This window comes from Lasioglossum baleicum, chromosome 14, assembly GCF_051020765.1.
Source record: "Lasioglossum baleicum chromosome 14, iyLasBale1, whole genome shotgun sequence".
Classification (NCBI taxonomy): Eukaryota; Metazoa; Arthropoda; class Insecta; order Hymenoptera; family Halictidae; genus Lasioglossum; species Lasioglossum baleicum.
The window spans coordinates 7606447-7629427 of record NC_134942.1 but is presented as its reverse complement, the minus strand read 5'-3'; the positions used below and the strand labels follow the sequence as shown (position 1 = coordinate 7629427).

General features: G+C 49.0%; 1 protein-coding gene across 6 annotated transcripts in view; it reads right to left on the bottom strand.

Annotated features, from left to right (window-relative positions):
• Positions 1 to 438: 438 nt before the first annotated feature.
• Msi (RNA-binding protein musashi) overlaps positions 439 to 22981 on the bottom strand; it is a 154784-nt gene continuing 132241 nt past the window's right edge. For all 6 annotated transcript variants that reach the window (XM_076437667.1, XM_076437662.1, XM_076437664.1 and 3 more), the window contains 2 exons: positions 7395 to 7635; positions 439 to 4950 (listed from right to left, as the gene is read on the bottom strand). In XM_076437667.1, coding sequence (XP_076293782.1) covers positions 4105 to 4950; positions 7395 to 7628 — 1080 coding nt within the window. In that variant the 5' untranslated portion in view covers positions 7629 to 7635 and the 3' untranslated portion in view covers positions 439 to 4104. The remainder of the gene's footprint in view (positions 4951 to 7394; positions 7636 to 22981) is intronic.

Below are 22981 nucleotides of genomic sequence, written 5' to 3'. Positions count from 1 at the left end.
CAACCCGGGTCGCGAAAAAAGGGTGCCCACTCTCGGGGGTTGAGACTTGTCCTAGGATCACCCACCTTGGTGCCCCGCCTCCAATTTCAATGGAAATCTGCGATTTTTCCCGGGAAAAATAAAGGTCGAGGAAGTAGAAGGAGGGAAAAGGGGCGGAGTAATAGGATGGAGGGGGTGAATAGGGCGGAGCATCGATGTCGGGTGGCTCCTAGGTCAGATCCGGAGCACGCACCCAGTTTTCCAGAGCGCGCGGAAAATAGAAATCGGTTTTGCATCGGTCGCGAGATGTCGTTTAGTCGAATCGTCACGCGTCGTCTTTCTGCTCGGCTCGCGCTATAGTTTTATAGGCGCGCCTACTCGCTCCTCGTCCCTCTTTACTCTCTCGCCCTCGCCTATATGTCGCTTTCTTGCTCTTTCTCTCTTTCTCCTTTCACTCTTTTCTATTCGATTCTTTCTCTCTTACTCTTGCACTCCCGCTCTCTTCCTTTTTCTCCCTCTCTCTCTTTCCGCTTATCGTTTTAAGTATCCTCTTAAGTTTAAGTCATAAATATCACTCACGAGCTTTGTCTCGTCGTTTAACATTACGGTACACGTTACGTAAGTATATTAAGGTGTATATCACTAAAGAATATTACTTGTCGTTCGGAAAAAACGAATGCTTCTCCGTCTGTTTTTGCCGGCTGCTCGCTGCAGCGGCGAGTCCCTCGCGCGGAACGTAACTCTATTACACGCGCGCACAAGATTATCGTTATGTTTCTCTCCGTTTCTCGTCTTTTTCTTTTTTTGTTTGTTCTCCTCGCCTCTCGCTTATCGCGAACGTTCAAACGCATAAACGTTACAGCTTCGAGTTTCCAGTGGATAATATCGCTTATTGCTCGACAGTTCTCGCGCGCGACTCGTCGCGACCCGGTCCTCCCGCGATCGGTCTTCTTCGATTCTTCTTTTCCGCTCGCGGAATCGAACGGCGGCTGAACGACTCTCCTTTCGTCGATCTGTCGCGACTTCCGCGGAGATCGATCGTTCATAAATAAGACGCCGAGAACGGCTCGATAGAAATAAATAATGAGAATAGTCACCGATTTTCCGACAGCCTGCGGCGAATACTGGGCCCTTCCGCACTGGGTTTTCGCGTAAAATCATATTCATATATAATTCGTATAAATTTTACAATTTCGAAACAATAATACACATCTAAAATCTCATTCGTGTATATCACAGAAACATACAATTTCACGTTAAGATCGGTTCAATAAATTATTAGATTCAAATGAACCCAGCATCCGCAAGGGTGTTCCGGCGATCGATCGCTCGCGCGTCGAGATCCGCTCGACGTCGGCGTCTCGTGGAGAAAGAAAAAAAAAACGTAAAAAACTGTAAAAGGAAAAATACAGGAGCAACGGAAACGCTCGGATTGGAAAAAGGATTCTCGAGGGCGCGTGCGTGCGATCGTGGAAAGATCTTCGGTCGGAGTCGCAACGGATCGAAGCGGCGAGAGGCGTGTCAGCCGCTATCGATCGCGATCTTCGTGGATCGCGAGAGGATCTGAACACGCTCGAACACGTATAAATTAAGTATCGATTCTTCGTTATTCTCACGAACGTCTTAGCGGTCTAGACTTACACCTGCTTGAAACTTACGAACTAGGATTCGCGGGTTTGTAACCTACGCTGAGCTAATCTCGATCTTGGGTTCCACTTTTTTTTTGTTTAATCGTAAATCGTGATCGCAGTTTTGCAGTCGCAGTCGCGGACGGCCCCCGTGTTTCTGTGTCTCGTGGCCTCCGCGACCTCAAACTATACATTATACATTACGTATACATACACATTCTGTATATATATGTATACCTAGAAACTTGAGTATCGTTCCTCGAAAAAACGCGTCCGTCACTGTGTCTCGAATCGCGTGTGGCGGCTCCCCTCGCCCGCCGGCCCCGGAGAAACACCCGGCAGGCCGGCTATGAAAAGCGCGCGCGCTCAGCGATGGAGTAAATATTGTCTTCCATTACTCGGAGAAAAATATATGTATACCTATACATAACTATCCCTATTTAGACGCGCGTTCCCTGTACGCCGCTCCTTTGTACAAGCGGAGCGTGTCGCGTGCCGGGTCGCCCGCGCCCGCGCGACCCTTACGCCCTCGCCGTTCTCGCTACGAGGGTCCTCGCGCGCACCTGTTGCGGCCGCCGCGATTAGGCGATCCAATCCGGAGATCGGCCAGCGTTTCAGAAGCGTTCGATCGTTGGTCTTCTTCTCCGATTTTCTTAGTCTCAGACAGCAAGGTAGGTTGTAAAGAGGTTCGAATTAACAGGGTACGCTCTCGTTTCCAGGATTGCAAAGATGAGGGTTTTCAGTAGTCAAAAGCGCTAGATAAAGGATCAATCTAGGACAAAAGTCCTATCTTCACGTTTACGAGGCGTCCTTTGCATTATTCGGAAGCATGAAGCTGCGTATCTAGCAATTTTCATAAACCTGCGACAGCTGCACACTGCCGAATAATACAAATTACGCTTCGCGGCCTAGATTGATCTTTTATCTAGCGTTTTTGACTACTGAAAACCCTATCTTTGCATTATCTCGCACTCTTGCAATCCCAGAAACGAGTCCACCCCCTTAAGATTGTCCCAAGATTATCCCGTGTGATAATGAATTATCCTGCGTTGCTCGATCGGTCGATTTCATCAGTATGATGGAACGTTTCGGAACGCAGCCGCGACAGAAGAATCGCGCTTTGACCGGAAGCACCCCGGTAACGAGCAGATTGTAGTACAGTCGCATGATACCCGTGGATTCCCGGCGACGTTCCCTCGAGGATCGGTCCAGCGGTTTCGTTTGGCACTTTCACCGAGGCGGAGAGGAATTAGCGACCAACGGGAGAACTGCCTCGTTTTACGGAACAGGAAGAGAGGATGCTAGGTGCTCGCCGACCCAACCCAACTCAACGCGATTTTGTAGCTCTGTTCGTCGAAAAGTATACAGCGAAACGTTTAAATTCGAGATTCAGGATTTACTTCTCAGGCTATAGAGTCATCTCAGGAGTCAGGGTGGCGAAGTCGGTGATCGGAAGAGGCGTATACGCTCGTTTCGCGGAGTGCTTCCGATATTTTTCACGCGAACGGCTTCGGGCGAGAGCTTGGATCGCGCGTCGCGACGTCCGCGGCTTCTCTATCATCTTCTTTCTCTCTGTTTCTACCTCCCCTGTTTTATTGCTTGATGGTCGCCGGTAAATATCGCTTAATTAATTAGTTAAGTAAGTGTGTAATTAAGTAAGTAAGTAAGCAGCGTTCTTTTGTTGTTTCGTCGTCGTGTACGAACGGGCGCGGCGAATGGCCGGCGGGAATCACCGCGGAACGCGATGTGTCTCGTGTGTGTGTGTGTGTGTTCGTGTTCGTTTGTTTGGGGAGCATGCTAATCTAACTATTATAGGAACCGAGTGCGGCGGAAAAACGCGAAACGCAAGACTCTCGCGGGTTAAACGCGCTCGTTCTTCCATTCTCTCCTTTCTCTGACTCGCTACACGTCATCTCTCGTTCTCTCTTGAATATCTTTCGCACAGCATCCGTTCACGCGATATCGCTTTCACGCTCTCACACTCCGAAAAATCTCAGGCTCTCGCTAATAAATTAATTGACAAGCGATATAACGACGAGTAAGAAGTAAACGCAAGAAAAGAATGACTTCGGTGTATCCCGGCCGGAAACAGTCCTCGCTCGCTCGCGCCGGCCTCTGTAGAGGGGGACTCTGATCCTGGTCCGAGCTCGCTTGCGCTTCCGTGCGCTTCTCTCGTCCTCGAAGAAATATACATACACACAGTATGTACCGTACATGTATACGCGGGCACCCGTTCAGCCATTTGGTGCGAGGAGATTCGCGGGCGGTGTGTAACGCGACATGGTGTTGGCGTGTGAGACCGTTGAAAGATGGAAGCTCGGAGTATGAAAGAAAGAACCCGGAAGGTGAGAGGCGGCTGACGGTTTCGTTTAGGGAGAGCAAGGCCAGCACACGGAAGGAAGCTGTGTGTACGTGAAACGGTGTTGATTGGCTCGGTGGATCGGATCAGAGTTGGTCGTGTCCGACGAGTGTGAGTTTTTGCGAGCTCGGAACGGGTTTACACGTACATGCCCATCCCGTACATGGAGCCCCAGTCGACGCCCTGGAAGCTGGACATGTCGACGTTCGTGAGGGAGTATCCTTGGTAGGGATTAGCCGGGGCGCCTGCGGCGGCTGCCGGCGTGGCTGCCGTGGCTGCGGGCGGTGCTGGCGCGGGGGCAGGAGCGGCTGCAGCCGCAGCAGCCGCCACCGCAGCCGCCGGGATCGGGTACGGCGCGTATCGGTACGCGGAGAGCGCCGGGTAGCTGCTCGCGAACAGCTTCCCGTATCCGGCCACGGCGTTCTGGACCTGCGCGGCTGCGGCTGCGGCCGCGGCCGCTTGTACCTGCGCCTGTGCCTGCGCGGCGACGATCTGCGAGGCTGCGGCTACCGGGAGCGGCGGTTGTGGGGCCAGCCGGACGCCCAACGCGCCCAGCACCACCCTCTTGCCAAGGGCCAGAGCCCCCGGTTGCACCGCCTCCTTCGGCTGCGCCTTCTTGCACTCGACTTTCTTGTTCTTGATCGTGTGGAAATGGATCTCGCACACACGGTCCACCACGTCCTCGTTTTCGAACGTGACGAACCCGAAACCCCGGTGCCGTTTCGTCTGCTGGTCCATCAGCATCACCGTCTCCTCGACCTTGCCGAACTGGTTGAAGTAGGCCTTCACTTCGTCGCTGCTCGTGTCCTGGCTCACCCCGCCGACGAAGATCTTCTTGGTGCGGTTCGCCTGTTTCGCGCGGTTCTTCGGCGTTGCGTGCTTCGGGTCGATCTTCTTACCGTCCAGCGTGTGGATTGGACACTTCAGCACCTTGTCCACGCTACCCGGCTCGGCGAACGTGATGAAGCCGAACCCGCGACTACGCTGTAACCGAACAAGCCAGAACGGCCACGATGCACAACGACCGTCTCTCTCATCTTTCCCCTTTTTTGCATTTTGCTTTTTCCTCGCCATTTCGCCCGCTCTTTCCTGCCTGCCTGCCTACCTGCCTAACTGTCTTTCTTTCTCTGTGTGTTCTCGCTTTACTAACGGACAACCTAGTCTGCTCGATGCAGGCCTACCTATGCTCGATAAGAGAGTGACCTAGGCTAAGACTTTCTCGCTCCGCGCTGCCGTTTTAACGCGTGCGGTTCGAGAGGTCGCGCGACACGCCGGTCAGTCAACCTCTCCGCTGTCGCGCAGGCTCTCCTCACCTCTCCTCTCTCACAAATGGAGAACCACATGTCTCTCGCTCTCTTCCTCTCTCTCACGAAGCTCGTCGCACGCGCCGCGACAGCGAACAAGCCGACCGTCGACGCGACGAATCGTTTCTCGCGCGCGAGCAAGCCCGTGGAATCCTACGGAACCGTTTCCGGAATCGTTTCCGAACGAGCTCACGGTCTCACTCTCTCTCTCTCACTCTCACTCTCTCTCGTTTTCTCTCGTCGTTCTCTTTTCCTTTGTTGTGTTTTTTTTTCTCGGTAATCGTCACGTTACGTCACGGAAATAGTAACCCGTCTCGTTTTACCCCTCTCTGTCTCCCTCTCTTTCTCTCTCTCTGTATACGTCGAAAAAGGTACCGGTGGTATATAAATATATAGATCTCTTCTCTTATATACAAATTAACTAAATACTACCAAACTACCGTTTACATGCAAGACTGTCCAAGCCAATGTAAGACAAACATTCTAGGATTACGTGAGACAAGGACTTCGAATTAATATATATATAATATAATAATGATAAAAAAGACTCAACTGAGAATTACGATCGTTAATTGCATCGCTACCGGATATATAGATGTATCTATACGATAGAGACAAATGTAATAGTAGTATGTATATTTATATATATAAATATATATATATATAGAAATATATATGTATGTATATAGAGATATGTATATATGCCCATAGTCCTCGTTCAGCGACTTCTCTAGAAATCCCGGGGCGCGTCTGTGTGTGAGAACGTACAACAGCTGCTTATTCTTTTTTTTTTTGTTGTTGTTGTTCTTTTGTTTAGAAACGAGCCTCTGCCTCTTTTCCACCTTTTACGTTTTGTAAATACAAGTCAATGTTTTAATTACAGTAATAAGTACCAAGATACACTTTCTACATCCTTTACACTGTCTCAGCAAATAATTAGTTACATCGATTAGTTACAACTTCTTCTCTACGGTTCTACTGTGTGAAGTCTCGTGCAAAAGTGGAAGGAAGAAACTGGTGCATCGAATCTCCTCGAGGCGAATATCAACTCCCGCGTGTTCGCGTTATTTTGACTTTTGAATCTTTTGTTTTGGCTTTTCTCTCTTTGTTCCCCTCTCTTCTCGATCGCTACCCCCTCCCTCCCAGGAACACCGGAAAAAGAAAAACCGAAGAGCTTTTCGGCCCGGCCGACACGTCGATTCTCGACGGAAACGATTTGACCTATCGAGGAGGAAATAGACGAGAGAAATCTTTTACCGCGGCGGTGGTCGGATCGCAATGATCTTCATCCCCATTCACAAGCCTCCCGCAAAACAATCGTCCCACCACCCACACGGAACCGATCTAATCGGACGTAAGCAATCGGCCCCGGAACTATTTTTTACAGAGTCACAACGTGTCTGATTCAAATATCGTTTGAATAAACAACCCTTAACTTCGCGACCGTATTTCTCGAGCACTATGTAACATATCGGAATGGAACAAAAAGCATATAGTAGCTGCATGTTTGCTCTACTTCATAGAATTTTCTCCAAATTTTAGGTTACTTGGTCAAACTTCTATTCGGGCTTGAACTACGTTTAGGGTTCGTACTGTTTGTACTTTTCTCAAAATGATATTGTAGTAGCTAGAGACTTCAAAATGTTTTACAAATACCAGTTAACAAATGATGAACAATCGCCAGTTACAAATAACAACGTTTTCGGTATACACCTCTAAGGTGTGTTAGGGGGGTAGTTTCAGTACTAACTCCCACAAACAATTAATCCCTACCCCGTACGGTGAACGAAAAAATCCGAAAAAAATTCTACAAAGTACAGCAAACATGCACCTACCGTTTCCCGTTTATTTCATTCAAATATCTCACACAGCGTCCGAGTGACCCGCCCGCAAAGTTAGGGGTTGAGTCCAGAGCGAGAACGGCAAGTTTCGCAAACGGCATATTCCAGCCTCTCAGGCTTTGTTCCGTGGATGTAAATAATAAAAATGGTGCCGGGGCCGAGCGACCATATCCGGTCGAATCGTTGATTAACCAGGAACCGGAAGTGTGTAGGAGGAAGCTTGCGAGCCGGCCACCGCTCGAGATGGACGAGCCGAGAGAGCTTCCATCGATTAAAGACCGACCTGTGTGACCGGATCCTTCATGATGAGTACGTCGGTGACTGTGCCGAACATCCCAAAGTACTGTCTGAGCCTCTCGCTGCTGGTCTGCCATGACAATCCGCCGACGAACAGTTTACCCGGCGCCGGGTCCCCTCCGTTCGGCGTACTCCTGCCGGAGCTACCAGAATGGCTACCGTTTATAGGCACCAAGGCATTGTGGAAATCGTGCTCGATCGCACCGTTCGCCGCCTCCATGCCGGCACTGAAACATACAACCGTACAACAATTAGGGGGGAATCGTTTGCGCAAGCTTCCCGAGAGATCGATCTCCGGAGATCGATCCTCCAGGTCGCAGGGTTCGGCGCGTTTCGAGCGCCCCGCTATGGTCCAGTTTAAATTTCAACAAAATCTAGACGAGGATAATATTAGAAACGTTCTTCCGTTTTTTCTCCATATTTTGCAATATTTCAGCTTTAACCCGGCGTTAGTTAGGTGGGCTCTCACAGACCCTAGGGATTTCAGATTGATTGTAACATTGTAACAACGCGTGACAGTTGTTAAGTATTTTTGAATAATAAAAATTTAATTTCGTGGATCTGCGTTTTTACTCTGATAAATTACAAGCCTGTTAAGCAATACCTAATCTTATATTTATGAAAAAGGTGTTTATTTCTAGAATACAATATATTTTTTCCTGGGCTCTGTGAGACACCTTTCCACTTACGATACATTTTCCCACCTTACCAACGTCGGGTTAATTTTAAAAAAATCATCGCTCTATCTCAATTCTATTTAAACGCAAAATTCATCACTTTGCCCCACTGTGCGCCGCTGCGCTGGCAATTATGCGTTTGTCAGAGGCCGTTCGATATATCTCCGGTTGCAAGGAAAAACGCCGCATGTCACAATTCCAAAAAATTTCAGTTTGAGCATTAATCGAGCTTCATAGTATAGGGTACAGTGTCCAAATATGGTATACTCGCCTATTATGGCACTAACTTATATCTTGTAGTGAGAAAATCCTCGAACAATAGTTTACCATGTTTACTCAACAGTGTGCAGTGCAATCGCACCATTCTATGTATAGTTTTTAGTATCGATCCTGCGCCAGTAGTGTCTCCACGTGTTGAATATTTTTGTGGTTAGATTTTCGACCGTATCTTTTTCGAGGAAGGTAATTGAATTTGAAATGTTTGAAGATATCTGTCGTTTCAGTTTATTTATATTAATGTTTGCCAACTGTTGGTTTGGGTTGAAATTCATTTTCTCTTTGTCAGAAGCTAGTATTATCAGTCCACGTGGAGTTCCCAATATGGCACTACCAAGGGTTCCCTAACATAGGTATAGCTATATCGACATTCTTGGTGTGGTGGACCATATTAAGACCCCCTTCGCTGGAACCTGCTAATGACACACCACAAAAAAAATATTTTTCTCAAGCTGTATTGATTTTTGAACAAACTTGACCCCAGAATCTTACAGGGAGGAAATGCATCTGCAACTGGTAATCTTTTAGACGAAAAATAGCATTCTAATATAATCAAAAAATGACATCAACAAAAAGTGATTCATATTCGGGCACTTTACCCTACGATTGATTTATATTTATCAGGACAAAAGTCGTGAAAACAAATTCGAAAAAATAATGCAATTTAAACGGTCATATCTCAAAGTGAAAGTATGCGACATGCGGCGTTCTTTCTTTAGCACAGATATTTGCACTTGCACACCCGCGGGTCGTGTGCATTCATCAGAAAAATCAGTCGAATTGAAACCACAGCAAGTAGCAAAAAATATTGATTTGGTTCCCGTCCCCGAATGCAGAATATTTCTATATCGCACAAAATATCCGCGGTCTATTCACGAAGAAGCAGGACAAACGACTTCACGGTTAATTATCCGGTGTGAAAGAAGCGAGTTGTTGAAAGATCTCCGCGGAGGATTGGTGGGTTCGATTAACAGTTTAAAAGACAATCGGGTAATCGAGGAAGGTCGGCTATTCCTCTGATTCCGGTCGAGGTTCCGTCGATTAAATCTCGTTACAACGGCGCGAATAACGAGAAGCCGACGCTGCTCTCTCTGAATCTCTCTCCTCTCCCTCTTTCCGTCCCGTATCATTGCATAATTGACGGCAGGCTCCGCTGGTGTTTTAATTACCGGCGGGCCACGCGGCGAAACGTTCTCCCAGCGGTTGGCTTTTCACCGGTAATTTATTGTTCGGGCCCGAAGGCAACGGTCGGTTCCCATTTCCTTTTCGCGTTTACGTTGACGCCGCGCGCGGCTTTGAATATTTCAAACGCGTCGAACTACCCCCGTTCCGATCCGTTTCCCCAACACCCCCGCCGTGTTCTCTTTCGCATTCTTCCCGGGTGCGATATTCCATGGGAGAAAGGTTACCACCTGAAACCCTGCGCACTTTTAACTGTCTCTATTCGGTTTCAGATCATACCGTTGCTGCTGATGAACACTGTCGTAGCCGCTATCATACCCGTGTTATCCCTGCACCGGCTGTTTATCACTACGATCGATGTCAAGTACGTTAATTAAACTCGTGGACCGATAGGTCCGATTCCATTCCGTTCCCTTTTGTCCGCGATTCAACCGCCCGGAAGCTCATTAATTCTCAATTAGACAGTCTCTCTTGTTACGCAGCCAACAGAATGTTTAAAATCGCCCTTTAATCCTTCAACCCTCTTTACGGATGCTTTTCATCGTGTCGGGCTAGATCAAATTTTTAGTCGACAATTATATTTTACGCTTGTGAACATTTCTGAAGAGTTAACGATGATTACAAAGGTGCTCCCGTTTTGTCCACACAGGCTGTCCGACTACCACCGTTTCGAGATCCCGCCCCATCCCCAATTCTTCGACCTACGAAATCCCCGGCCTCTGAAGGTAGGCACCTTCTAATTAACATTCCCTCATTCACTCTTTAGCGACAATGGACGAGGTATCTCGTCACCATCCTGTCGTTTGTACGATACTATAGACCGAAGGAAACCAGATATTTCTGTAATAAATTGTTCCATCGCATTATGCATTTCACCATGCTTTCCAGCATTCGAACAGCATAAACACTTTAATTATGCCAACTATGGAGTATTTAATATTCATCATCTTTAAGGGATTACGCCACCCTGAGATTAAATAAAATCGATTTTCTTTTTAAATTTTCCTTTAATTTAGAGTTCAGGGAATAATTTAAGCCATGGTAGATGCAACAGCTCCCAGAAATAGCGAAGTGGTTCGTGCTTCAGTTTCCTTCTTTTGAGTTTCTCTCGAAACTACATTTTTACAACTGGTGTAATAAATATCTCGGAAACTGTACGTCCGGTTTACTTCAAATTTGATACACATTATTCTAATAACATTATCTATCGCGAAGCATAGGTTTTTTTTGATACGATATCCCAATTGTTTATAACAAACGTTTGAAGTCTAATTTTTTTGGTGAAAATTGAATGTTCATTTTCACTTTCCTCGCATTTCTACGAGAATGATTTTTTTCTTGGAATCCCTATGCTTCGCGATAGATATTCTATCAAGGAACAATAAAATCATGAGATTTTCAGTCTCTGATAATCGTGGGCATCACAATCCGTTACTCCCGTTTGCGCGCGTCCTGACGGAGGAGTACTCTGCGGGACAACGGATAACTCGGCCATTTTTAAATATTTTTTTACACAATGTATCCTTTAATGTATGTCCAACAATATATTATAATAATAAAATAATTGTCACATTCATAGTTTCGTAGAAAAAAAATTCGTAAACTTTGATGTCATTTCGGCCGCCACAGGGTGGCGTAAGCCCTTAAGTACTTTCAAAGAAAACGCTTCATGTCAGCAAGAAAGATACACGAGATATCTCGTCCGTAGCATTGTACGGCGAAATCATGGTTACGAGACATCTCGTCCATCGTTCGACATCGTGGAAGCGAAATACATATTTCGTCCACAGTAGCGAAAGGGTTAAACGTCGACGAACATGTCACAAGTTGATGTTCGTAAAACGAGATACATTTCTGTTACGTGCGACGGAAGCAATCGTTTAGCACTTCCGGAGACGCGAATCCTTTGCTTGCCAAGGGTGGCTACGAGTGAATCGATCAACCGATTGGGAAAATGGAGTAGTATTTGCGCGAAAGGGTGACCATAAAGTCGTCGAAGCAACCTAGGCGAAACACGCAACAACGTTCCTGCCCCCTACCACTCGTTTCTTTCGACAGGAGAGGCGCGTTACTCTCTCCGTGTAACGCGTTGATGTTGAATCGATAGGGGTGAAAAGACGATGCAATATTTTATTTTCGCTCCGCTGTCACCCTTCGTTACTCGTAACTGGCATCGATTCGGCGGTCCCGCGAGGATCGAGCCCGGTGCGTGTATCTGTCCATCTTCTTCATCCATCACAGTCATCGCGAGTACTACCGATCGCCGTCTATTATCGATATTCCCGGCAGACCTTCTCGCGCGTTCACCCTCTCGCAAAATCCTCTCCGTCTCGTCAACCCCCGTTCTCCCCGGAAACTCGATTCCATTCGTCGAAACAGGAACGAATCTGCGAGCGGACGCGCGTGCAGAAATTCTACGCGGCACGCTGACAACCAATTAGACTTAACCTGCCATAACCTAGTTCGTTTCGGGTCCGGATACTGTATGCGACGCGAAAGGGTTGAAAAATATACGAGACAGGAATCGAAAAATATAGAGACTGGACCTGAAGAATATACAACATCACTAGATTAGGAAAATATACAATGTTGCGAGCTAAGACTTCTGGATCATTGTGCCACCCTCTATCTAAATCAATTGAAAAATTCCACCCCTCTAGGACACATTCGAGCGAAAGGTGGTGATAAGACTGCGGATCTTTATGCATTTAGAAAGAAATTGGTTGAGTGAAATATAAAACAGCAAAAGATGAAAAAAATTTGAGAATTCCGTTATGGTGAAATCAATTTTTATTTTATTCCTGCTTCCCCCACAATAAATGCAGAACATTTTTATCCTGCATAAAGATCCGCAGTCTAGTGATGACGGTTCACTCTCGTGATTCTCTAATTGAGTGTAGTAGAGAGAGGTTCTGTATTATTAAGATTACGTATATACTTCGTTATTATCTCTTCATCCCTTATGCAATGGGGTAAGAGGATTAACGCGACCTTGGATCGCATCGAACCACCAATGGGCTGACCGCACTACTCCACAGAGGTTAATATAAAAATATGCTCTACTGAAGTTCACAATTTTAATTTTATCGTTCGATACTCCAGACCAAGAGTTCGAAGAAAATTCTACTGCTTTTATTCTATCAAATTCTACAACTTCAGTTACATTCTACAGTCATTTTTTGGTCGAAAAAGAGTCGAAAACATCAACAAAAAGTGGATCATTAGGGACTCAAGGTGTACCACATTAAGAACCCCTTTCGCTGGAACCTGCAAATGACACACCACAAAAGAAAATATTTTTCCCAAGCGGTATTAATTTTTGAACAAACTTGACCCCAGAATCTTATAGGGAGGAAATGCATCTACAACTGGTAATTTTTTAGACGAAAAAGAGCATTCTAAAATAGTCAAAAAATGACATCAACAAAAAGTGATTCATATTCGGGCACTTTACCCTAGTAGCCAAGAGGGAGGTGGTTGAATCGGTTCAAGGTCATTTTTTGGCCCCTAATCAGTTCGACCACGCGGTTTCCTCGAGTAGTAGCGGTCGAAAACGACCTGACCGGTATCGTAACAGGGCTGTTAACCGAGTCGCGAGCCGACGGGGCTCTTCTATGTAGCCCATCGGGTCACGCGAGCGACCGTAAGGAATGCCGTTGGAGGGGTGTCTCCGTAATAGCTTGTCGGGTGCACCAAACTCCGTACTATATGCGGGTTCTCCTCCGCGGCGGAGGAGAGTAGCGTCGACGCGCCAGGTTCAGAGCGAGTCGAAGAGAGGGTGAAGCCGGGTCGCGAGGGTTCGTGGATCAGCATCAGCAGCACGTTGCTCCGGTTCGAGTTCGGTTCTATCACGAGAGACGAGGACGCTGGGAAGCGAGAGCGCAGAGGTCGCGAGGGAGCGCGCGGACCGGCGCGGAACAGCCTCGAGTGCCGGCGCCGAGGGGCCAAGAGGGTTAAAGAGAAAGGGCGTCCGTGTGCAAGCGTAGCGGACCTAGAGCGACGAGGAAGAGACCATGGGCTAGCAGGGACGAGCAGGAACGAGGACGAACGGTGATGGATTCAAAGGATAGTTGGCTATTCCACACAATGCTTGTACTTCCCGAAGCCTTGAGAACTTGGAGAAAGAGGACACGATCGTTAGAAGCAGCAAGGTCGGAACTGGGCAAAGTTTCGCTGAAACGGCGAGAAACTCTCGCGATTTCCATCTAGCCGTTTTTGTGTAGAATGAAAACGTGTTTTCAATTTCCTGATGAAGCTACTCGCCTCACAAGAAGTCGAACTCGCTCGTAGCCAATGGTTAGGCCGTGACGCCACACGCATTAGCTAATAATTCGGCTAGAACAGGAAGCGCTGGTGGAATAACCGAATCGGACGGTTTGCTACCGCATTCCTTTGGAATCCTGCTAGGGGAATCCTAGTGAGGCACAGAGAGTACTGTGCGTTGCTAGGAAGATGACGAGCGAGAGGAACGAGAATCCTATTGGTCAGGGTGGAAGGGCCATATACGTACTTTCAGTCGTGACTCCTTGTTTGCGGTCACGAATACTAATTGAAGTAGTGGGTATCAGAGGGACGTCAAGAGTGGGAATTGGGTAACCCCTTAACGTCGCGATTAGTCATCGTTCCAGCCACGCACAGTTCAGTTCCTGAAACCTGGGACTCGTGAAAGGGACTCTACTGAACTGTACTGGTCGTCCACGAGAAGATCACCCGCGAAATAACAGAGGACTATTTAGAGTAATAACGATCACAGTTTCTGTAGGGACAGTCACACTCAATAAACTCATTTTCGTTTTCCTCAGCGAGCGGTTCGGACCGCTGCAAGCAAAATACTTGTATCGCGAAGCAGGGACGCGAAGTGGTGGGGCGAAGTTGCTGCGTGCCATCTTCCCATGAACGAACGATACAGAGAGCAGTGAGGATCGTCGATATCGCTCGCGAGGGCATCATTCCCATCGCTATAGCCGTCCGAGCTGCGGCGAGCGAGACGCAAAGGGTGTACCCAGGAGAGAAAGAGAGACCGAGGGGGTGGTTGCGGGCCGAGAGGCGAGAGAAAGAGGGAGGGCAAAGTGAAACGGGGCGAGAGCCGGTTCGAGGGAGTCGGCCAGTGGGGGAGGAGAGGTTGGGAGAACAGCGGGGGCGAGGGGTAAGAGAAACGCGCAGCTGGTGGATCAATACGCCCCTCCGTTCTTGCCCCTCCGAGTTGTCGCGCGCTCCCTTTTGCAACGTTCCGCCCCTACGGGAACGTCTATCGGAAGATGCGACGCTCGTTTTCTCTTTCGCCGCCTAATTTCCCCGTAAACTCGCCTGTCTCTTTCTTTCTCTACTCGCGCCGGATCCTTCTCCAGCCTCTTGCTGCCTCTCTGGGCTACCATTTCGCATTAGCTCGCTTTTTCCTGCGAATCGTGTCTTCCGTACGTGTTAGCCTCCCGTTCGATGGAGTAATCCCCTTTCGAAAAATTCCCGAGGACCTTCTCCGGGGTTGGTATCGCTACGAATTTCTCTCGGTTGCTTGACCAACGACTTTTTTGAAAACCCTGCACCTCGTGGAGCGAGATAATGCGAATTATCGCGCAGCAGTGATGAATGAGGGGAACCTGGGGTTCGGTTCACGAGTTCTCTGGAGTCGAATCTCTGGAATACTCTAAACTTTGCTGTCTCAACCCCTTGAGATGTGGAGGACAGCTTACTCGTCGTAGCTGTGAAATAAATCGCGGGCCAAGGGGTTGAAAGAGGTCAATGAATTGCATGAACCGAGCTTTCTAAACAAGGCCTTCCTTAATCCAAGATTTCATCGTCGTTTTCACGTTCAGTTTGCGCTGCTACTTATACCCAGCCGGCGGAGTTTAATACGAAATAAAAATTGTCTAGTGTCTTTGTGTTTCCCATTCCACCTCGTCGTTACTCTACTCGTTATTACATTTGATACAGAGACAGCAGCTAGGTCGGCTGCTAACTTTCCCGTTTGAATTTCCCTCGGCCGCGACACAAGGGAGGGACCACCACGATCTCCCGGTGGCCGCCCCGAAAGTTTATCCGCGTTGCGTCGCGCCCAGGACGAATTCATCCGGCTGTATCGATGTTACATAATTATTCCGTCCCCCGTCCCTTCTCGCCGCGCTACAACGTGTCCGCTTACATCACGCCTCCAGTCTAGTAGATTGAATCCACGGTCTTCCCTCGTTAGCGTCACGGTCTCGTCCCTACCATTCCGTAGCGGGGATCACGGAGTTACACGGCGCAGCCAATGGTACTTGCGCGGATTCCACAGCGTCCACCATTCCGTAACGTCGCGTTACGTTAATGAGAGGAACTTGCGAGTACATGGGCGAGGGTGCGGGGAGCGGGACAGAACAGAGGACGTATCAGTCGCTGGCCAAAACCGCTCGATTCTTTTTACAACGATCGCGTGATTAACGCGAATTAAGGCTTCGCGGAAGTCGACGATTAGCCGTGACCTTTCGTACCGTGGCCAATGATCGCCGTTTTTCCGGGAGCCTTCTCGACCGTGCAGAAATCTAGATGGCGTCTCCACGCCATTGGAAGGTTCGAATGATCGCTGCGGATTTTGTACGTTTATGAGAAAAATGGGGAGGTGTGATCTAAAACAATGAAAGGATCACGAGTATTTGAAAACAACGATTATTTTCAATCCAACCCCTGTTTCTTGCAACTCAAGTAGAAAAATATAATCGCGGACAGACAATGCGTTGACAAGCCCGAAATAATACAGCGTGACGCTGTCACATCTTCGTAACCCTCTCCAGGGTTGCGAATGTGAGCTAGCACTTCCGCGACAGCTCCGCAAAATCCGCAGTCGCCCAATAACGACAATAGCTGGCAGATTCGGAGCACGTTCGACCGATTCCATGGTTCTTATCGAAATAATCTTGGATGCGTAACGAAGGGGGTTGGTCTCTGTGCGACTGTGGGGAAGGGTGTGGAGGGGTGGTAGGAAAGCTGGCCGCGAGAATAATTCGAGTATTTTGAGTAGTTTGAATAGACAGCCAATGCCAGAGAGCGGAGGAGTTCGACAGAGGTTGGCGGCATAGCGGCGGTGTGGCATAGTCCCCCGCTGGCCCTCGGCAACGTCGAGGGTTACTTTCCTCCCTTTCTCTGGCTCCCTTCTTCAGCCTGGCCGCGCTGCTGCTGCTGCTCCCTGCCCTCGTCCGTCTCTGTTGGTCTCGTCGGCCCCCTTCGCTCGCATGTACACGCGGCGGACTCTGTACGCGGCCAGACACGCGCACTGGCCACCCTTCGCCGCCCTTCCACCCTCGCCCGTGGGGGTTGGTTCACGGGGGGAGAAGTGCGGACCAGGAGGAGAGGCCTTTGGCTGGTGGGGCTCCCAGAAGCCTGGAGGAGAAGCTACCCCCGTTGGTGGGGCAGGGGCAGGGTGCGGAAGCGGCGCCGACACCGAGCGACGCAGTGCCGTCGGGACGCTCGACCGTGCGATACCGCCTCCGCAGGATTTCGGACGTCTCTGCGCGAGACACACCGAGAGATCCAAAAGAAAAGAAACTCCACCGCTACCACCACCACCACCACCATCACCCTTCGAGTCGGGTTTCGTTTTCCGACAACCACGTTCACAACCTCGTTGAAACCGCCGTTCGAACCACGTCTCTTGGTACGCGACACATCGACCGACGCGGCGGCTAACCTCCGAGAGGGCGTGAAAACTCGCGACCACCCTGAAAGGTGAACCTGAAACCCGAAGAGATCGTTGCCGGTGATGATGCATCGGGGATCTTCCGCTGCTGCTTCCGCTTCGGACACTTGCCGGGGATATTGTCCTGTCACAGCAGTACGCCTTTCAATAGTTACTGGTGTGATGGGACATTGTCCTCGTTCTGTGATCCTCATCGATGGACACAACACCATTTCGCTCAGTGTGAAACAACGATGAAAAAGAGGGGGAGAGATTGAGCGAGATAGCGAGAGAGAAATTCTGAGAAGTGTTCTTTCAAGGTACTCGTGCTTCGGTGATGATCGCGTGGAAATGATGAGTAAAGTTGTCGAGTACGTGGATTTTTCAGAGGCGTCGAACGAACACCATATTGCTCGGAGCTTCGGTAATACCTCGAGGTGTTTTCGAAAGGTGCGGCGTGGTAACCGACCAAGTTTTTCCACTGATCGAAATAAGAGCCTGAAAAAGCTGTCGAGTAGAGTGGTCGGCGCGACCGTCGCGATTCACCGGAAACGATTGCACAGTTGGTAACGATGGACCGAGTGGACCGATGAAACTCCATCGGACTGTGCGGATTCGCAAGATGGCCGAGCCCCTCGTCGTGTTTTCTCGGACGCCAGTCTAACCTTCTCTGCCCGATAATTTGCTCGAACCGGGTTGTTTGATTTCGGGGAGATAGAGGGTTGTTCGCCCTGAGAAAAGGGCTCATCTCTGAAAGCGAGTTTAGCCTATTTAAGGGGCGCGCGCGCGCGTGTCCACGTCGTTTCGCGTGAGATTCTATTTCTCCGATCGAAGAACGGTGAAAACGGTGATCGAGGAGATTGGCGTGGCCTAGTTATTCGGGGGATCCAATCGTTCCCAGCCCCGAAACGTCGCGATCAGTTCATTGAATAATGAATCAGGCTTGTTTCCGTGCGCGACTCGCCTCGGCTCGGTGTACCGAATTAGAGCGGCGCCACGACGGGGTAGTGGAGAACTCGAACGGGGTCGATGAAAAGGTTAACGCCGGGTTTAGGTCGATCGTTAGGCTTTCTCTTTCCCTCGGAAGCCGACCCTCTCTATCTATCTCTTTCTCTCTCTAGATTCTCCCCCTCTAGCAGCTCGGTTTCCCCAGTTTCGATCAGAGTTTCTGCTAGCCACGACGTTCGATCGGTGTCCGAATGACGTACACAGACGCGATCGTAACCCTCGTTCGCTCCCTGCCATTTATAACACCCGATGCAACTCCGGAGGCAACCTCTGTACACGTTCTTCAACAAAGCCCCCCGATCGATTCTCCCCGGCTAATTCATCAGACGCTGTAAACAACCGAGCACTGGCACAGGCCTCTGGTGAACCGTTCACCGATCTCCCCGAGATTCTGTTATCGATTCGGAACGGGGGAGGCTCTCTCCCCTAACGCGTAGCTGAAAGGAAGACGTTCCAGACCGGGTCCGGATGCTGGTCGATACGCGAATCCATCGGGAGAACAATCCGGCCGAGTCATCCTAAAGAGGATCTTTCAAATTACTTGTGAACGGAGACGTGGCGGACTTTGCGCCAGATGCTCGTTTATCGAAGAGGTTCTTTTTTTTCTGGCGGTGAAGGGTTAAATCGTTAGGATTCGAAAGCTGGTGAGAATTGATTAGCCGTTGGATTAACGGGCGCGGCATGTCTACGATTCGAAAGAGAAGAGAAGCTTGGAGGTCGGAGTCGGATTTCACGAATGATGGTGGAGGTTGTGGTGGTGGTGCCGGTATTGGTGGTCGTGCCCTACCCTCGTAGGTGCACGTGAAGGTGGCCGGAGGCTACGGTGCGTTTGCTAGTGTGCTGGTGATGGTGATGGTGGTGGTGGTGGTGGTGGTTGGTGGTAGTGGCAGTGGTAATGTTGGGGGTGGGTTGTCATCTAACCTTCCTACCGGTTGGTAGAGGGCACAGCCACCAGGCGGCGATGCGACTCGCACAGGAGGCCGAAGAGGGTGCTGTCAGAGGGTGTTCACGAGAGAGAAGAAAGAGAGGAGAGACTGTCGGAGAGAGAAAGAGAGAAGAACGGTGTGGCTAGTAGACCCTGATGGTCTCGACCCTGTGCGTACTACTACACCTGCCCGGGATATCGCCTTCCTGGAAGAGTGATCTTCGAGATCGAAGAAACACGAGAGATCCACGGAGATCGTTTAAACAGAAAAGACTCCGCCATGTTCATCCCCCGTGAGAGACACCTTAGACAAGAGAACCCTATAGATGTGTAGAGCCTAGAGTATATATCACACGGTCGCGAGCAGATGTCGTTGTTGTGTAGACATTGTTATAGATTATTAGATAGAGGCCGTTTTAGACATCTGTATTACATGTATATTAATTCGATGTATTTCTAAGTATCTATGTACCGGGGACACACACAGAGACCCAGCATCGCCCGGCCGGCACCAGACGACACTGTTTGTACACTACGCAGACGCTGTCCTCGACAAATATTTGATCGCTATCGTTTCATAGATTTACACAGGGCTTGCATCGTTTTCTTTCAGTTTCATCTGGATCTGCAATTGTTGGCGACGGAGGTCGAAACGAACAGCTGACGAAAACTCTCGATCGGAAAAGCTACCAATGAAATGTTGTATAAAAGAATTTTTGCACATAGAACATTTTTGTCGCTGTCTACCGTGACCCTCGGCAATTGCAGATCAATGAACTTTACCACCAAGTAGAATCTAGCAATGAGATGAATAGAATAAGATGAAGTATCGATTGCAAGGGGTTGAAGATTATCGGATTTCGCGCAGATTCTTAAGGGGTTGTAAATCGAACAGTTCGATCAAATATTTCCGCAGCGTCCATGTTGATACGTGTCGACGCCGTTTCCGGGATCGATCCGCGCGCGGCTCCTTCGCGTTCTCGCAGAAGTCCGCGAACGACGGAAACGCGACCTCGCCACGAGAGAAACGAGCGAGCTGGATCTCGCGGCCAATTAACGACGAGCAATTTGCATGCATTGCACGTTGCGGTAGCCCGCGATCGGGCTGCCGTTCACACGCACACGCGTCCGTCGTCGTCGTGATCGTGATCGCATATTGTTCCATGCACCGGCGGTGGAGAACTATCGATGACACTGCCAACAATTATTCTATGATCATCTCTATTCAAACCGTCAATACCTATCGACGATTGTTCGTGCGATTCTGACGGTGAAAATTTTCACGATTGACTAACGGTAATGACAATAGATCTACATTGTTTAAAGCCGAGGAGGAGATCCTTTTCAATCACGAACGCATTTTATTCCCGGCATAGATCAACCTTCGCGCAATATAAAAATTTTATGCGTCGATTGCAAGAAACAAAAGATTATTTCTGCCTTGAATAATAATCTTAATAAAATGGGAATAATATTATGGTACTTGACCCTTTGGGCGCGGAGCTATTTTAACTCGAAAATTAAACATTTCTTCCGACCTAGAATAATTCCATGTTATATATTGAATAATGGTACAGCAATTTTCAATGGCGACTCCCAGTCACCACTCGAGTGCCAAAAAATATAAAACCTGCAGGCTAATCGTCATCGATGATTCTCGACCGCCACCAAGCACTGCCCGTATGATAGAGATGCACACGTAGAACCATACTTGAACGAAACGAACACACAACACGTACAATCGAGCGACGATCGTCTAGCCCGCGAGCCGGAGATCTAGGGAAAGCATGTAAAGCAAGAAAAGCTTTCAATAAAGAAAGTGTAAACGACGAGTCGTCTACTTCGATGCCTACCTTGATCCAAAACAAAAAGAAGATCGTCCCACGCATAGAAAACCGAGCGCAGAAAGAGAGTTTCGGTTTGAGGAACGAAGGTGGACAGGTCCCGCGCGATTCCTTACACGCGTAAACGTCCATTAAGATAATTGCACCGTGGATCGATGGGGTTGAAAACCTCGACGCGTCACGGAACAAGCCCCCCCCCCCCGACGCGTTCTGAACCTGTCCTCAGGCCTGGTTTTTCATCGAGAAAGACGAGCAAGAGGTCGGCTCAATTTATTTTAATTTGGAACGATATTAGTTTTAATTAAGGTGCACAATTAACGCGCGGAACACGTCGTCGCCCCGACGACCAAATGAAAATAACTTCGCTTTAAAGACTTTATGGCGAGTTCTCGAGGGGGACACGATGGTCGAGGACCTAACCCCTTTGCGAGGGGGGTGCGTGCCGTGAGTGCACGCGTTCGGATGCTTTCGATCCATAAACTGCTGACTTTCCTTCAGAGATTCCGGTTTCTACAAAATTGCGTCGTAAACCTTTGAGAAACGTGAGACAGAGTCGGGATAAAAGTCTCGAGAATTTTTCAGAAATACGATTCAAGAATCTGACGTATTTGTTCAGAAAGAAACAGAAATTTTACGCTGAAAATCAGGCTCGCGACCACCGTCATTATTCTTCCGTTTTGTTGTCGAGATACGGTAGGAATGGATGACCGCAGAATCCGTGAAGAAGTTTCGAACGAGAGAGCGTTCTCTGTTGCTGTTTCCCTCGTGTCTCGAGGTCCTCCCTCTCTTGGGGTTTTCTCTCCCTCGGTTTGTGTATCTGGCGCCCACGTTATTGGATCAATACGCGGGGTTCCAATTAATCGACGGGGGGTGCCCCTCGACAGATGGCCTATGGAAAACATCATACCCTCCCGCGTTAACCCTCTTAAACCGCGACCGCCACGACGCGTCTTCCACGTCAGCCGTGTGCGCGTACACCCACGCAACCTCCACGCGACTTTTCTCGCCGGCCGCCTATACCACTCGCCCTCGATACCTCTCGATCCACGAGACAATTATTCTCGCGCTCCTGCTCAGGGAAAATCACGTTTCAGCTATTAGAAATCGGGGTCAGTCGAATGGGCGTGACTTCGCAGCTCCTGCTGCTCGGAGAGTGCTCCGTTGGGCCATTTATTGGATCTCAGTCTGTCAGGAATCGTCCCCTAAGCTTGTTTAAAACTAAAGCTGGAATCAGAAATCGAGGTCCACAGAATAGACGCGGCATTAAGTAGGCGTGACTTTGTAAGGCAATACCCCACGGTATAATGATCTACGTAAACCCATCAGAAACTAACGCGTTAGCTCAGCATTTCAGGTAGGCGTGGTATTAGCGTAGGCGTGACTTTGCAAGGCAATACCCCACGAGACAATGATCAGCCTAAACCCATCAGAAACTATCCCGTTGGCTCAACATTTTAGGTAGAAGGGGGATATCATTTTAGATATCGGAAATCAAGGAGAGCTGAGTAGGCGTGGTCTTAACGTAGGCGTGGCTCCGGAGCTCAGGGACTTCGTACAGTGTCTCAAGAGCACTGATTGATCCGAACCCATCAGGAACAGTCCCTCTCCGAAGTTGAACGATTAACGAAGCCTGTTCCTAAGGGTGTGTTTTCCACGGATTTCGTCTGGTCGTGCAAAAAGATGATCAGACCGTTATCCAGGCGGAAGGAACGGAGGTACCCTCATCCGATTCGCAGCGGACAAAAAATTCAATCCTCGACGTTGAAGCTCGACGAGCGGGAGACCCGTTTCGATGGCAACAAGGCCACCGGCTCCGGTAGAACCGGAAGGAAGCTCTCGCTGGTAATTCGAACGAGCGATGTCTCGAAGAATCGAGGACAATCCGGGCACCGCACGAAACTCGAGAACTGCGAAGCGACGCTAATCTGTTCCGCCGGGCACATGGTCGTTACACTCGTGTTCGTCTAACGCGAATAGCTCGTTGAAAAGGGGGATGAGGGTAATTTCGCGGGC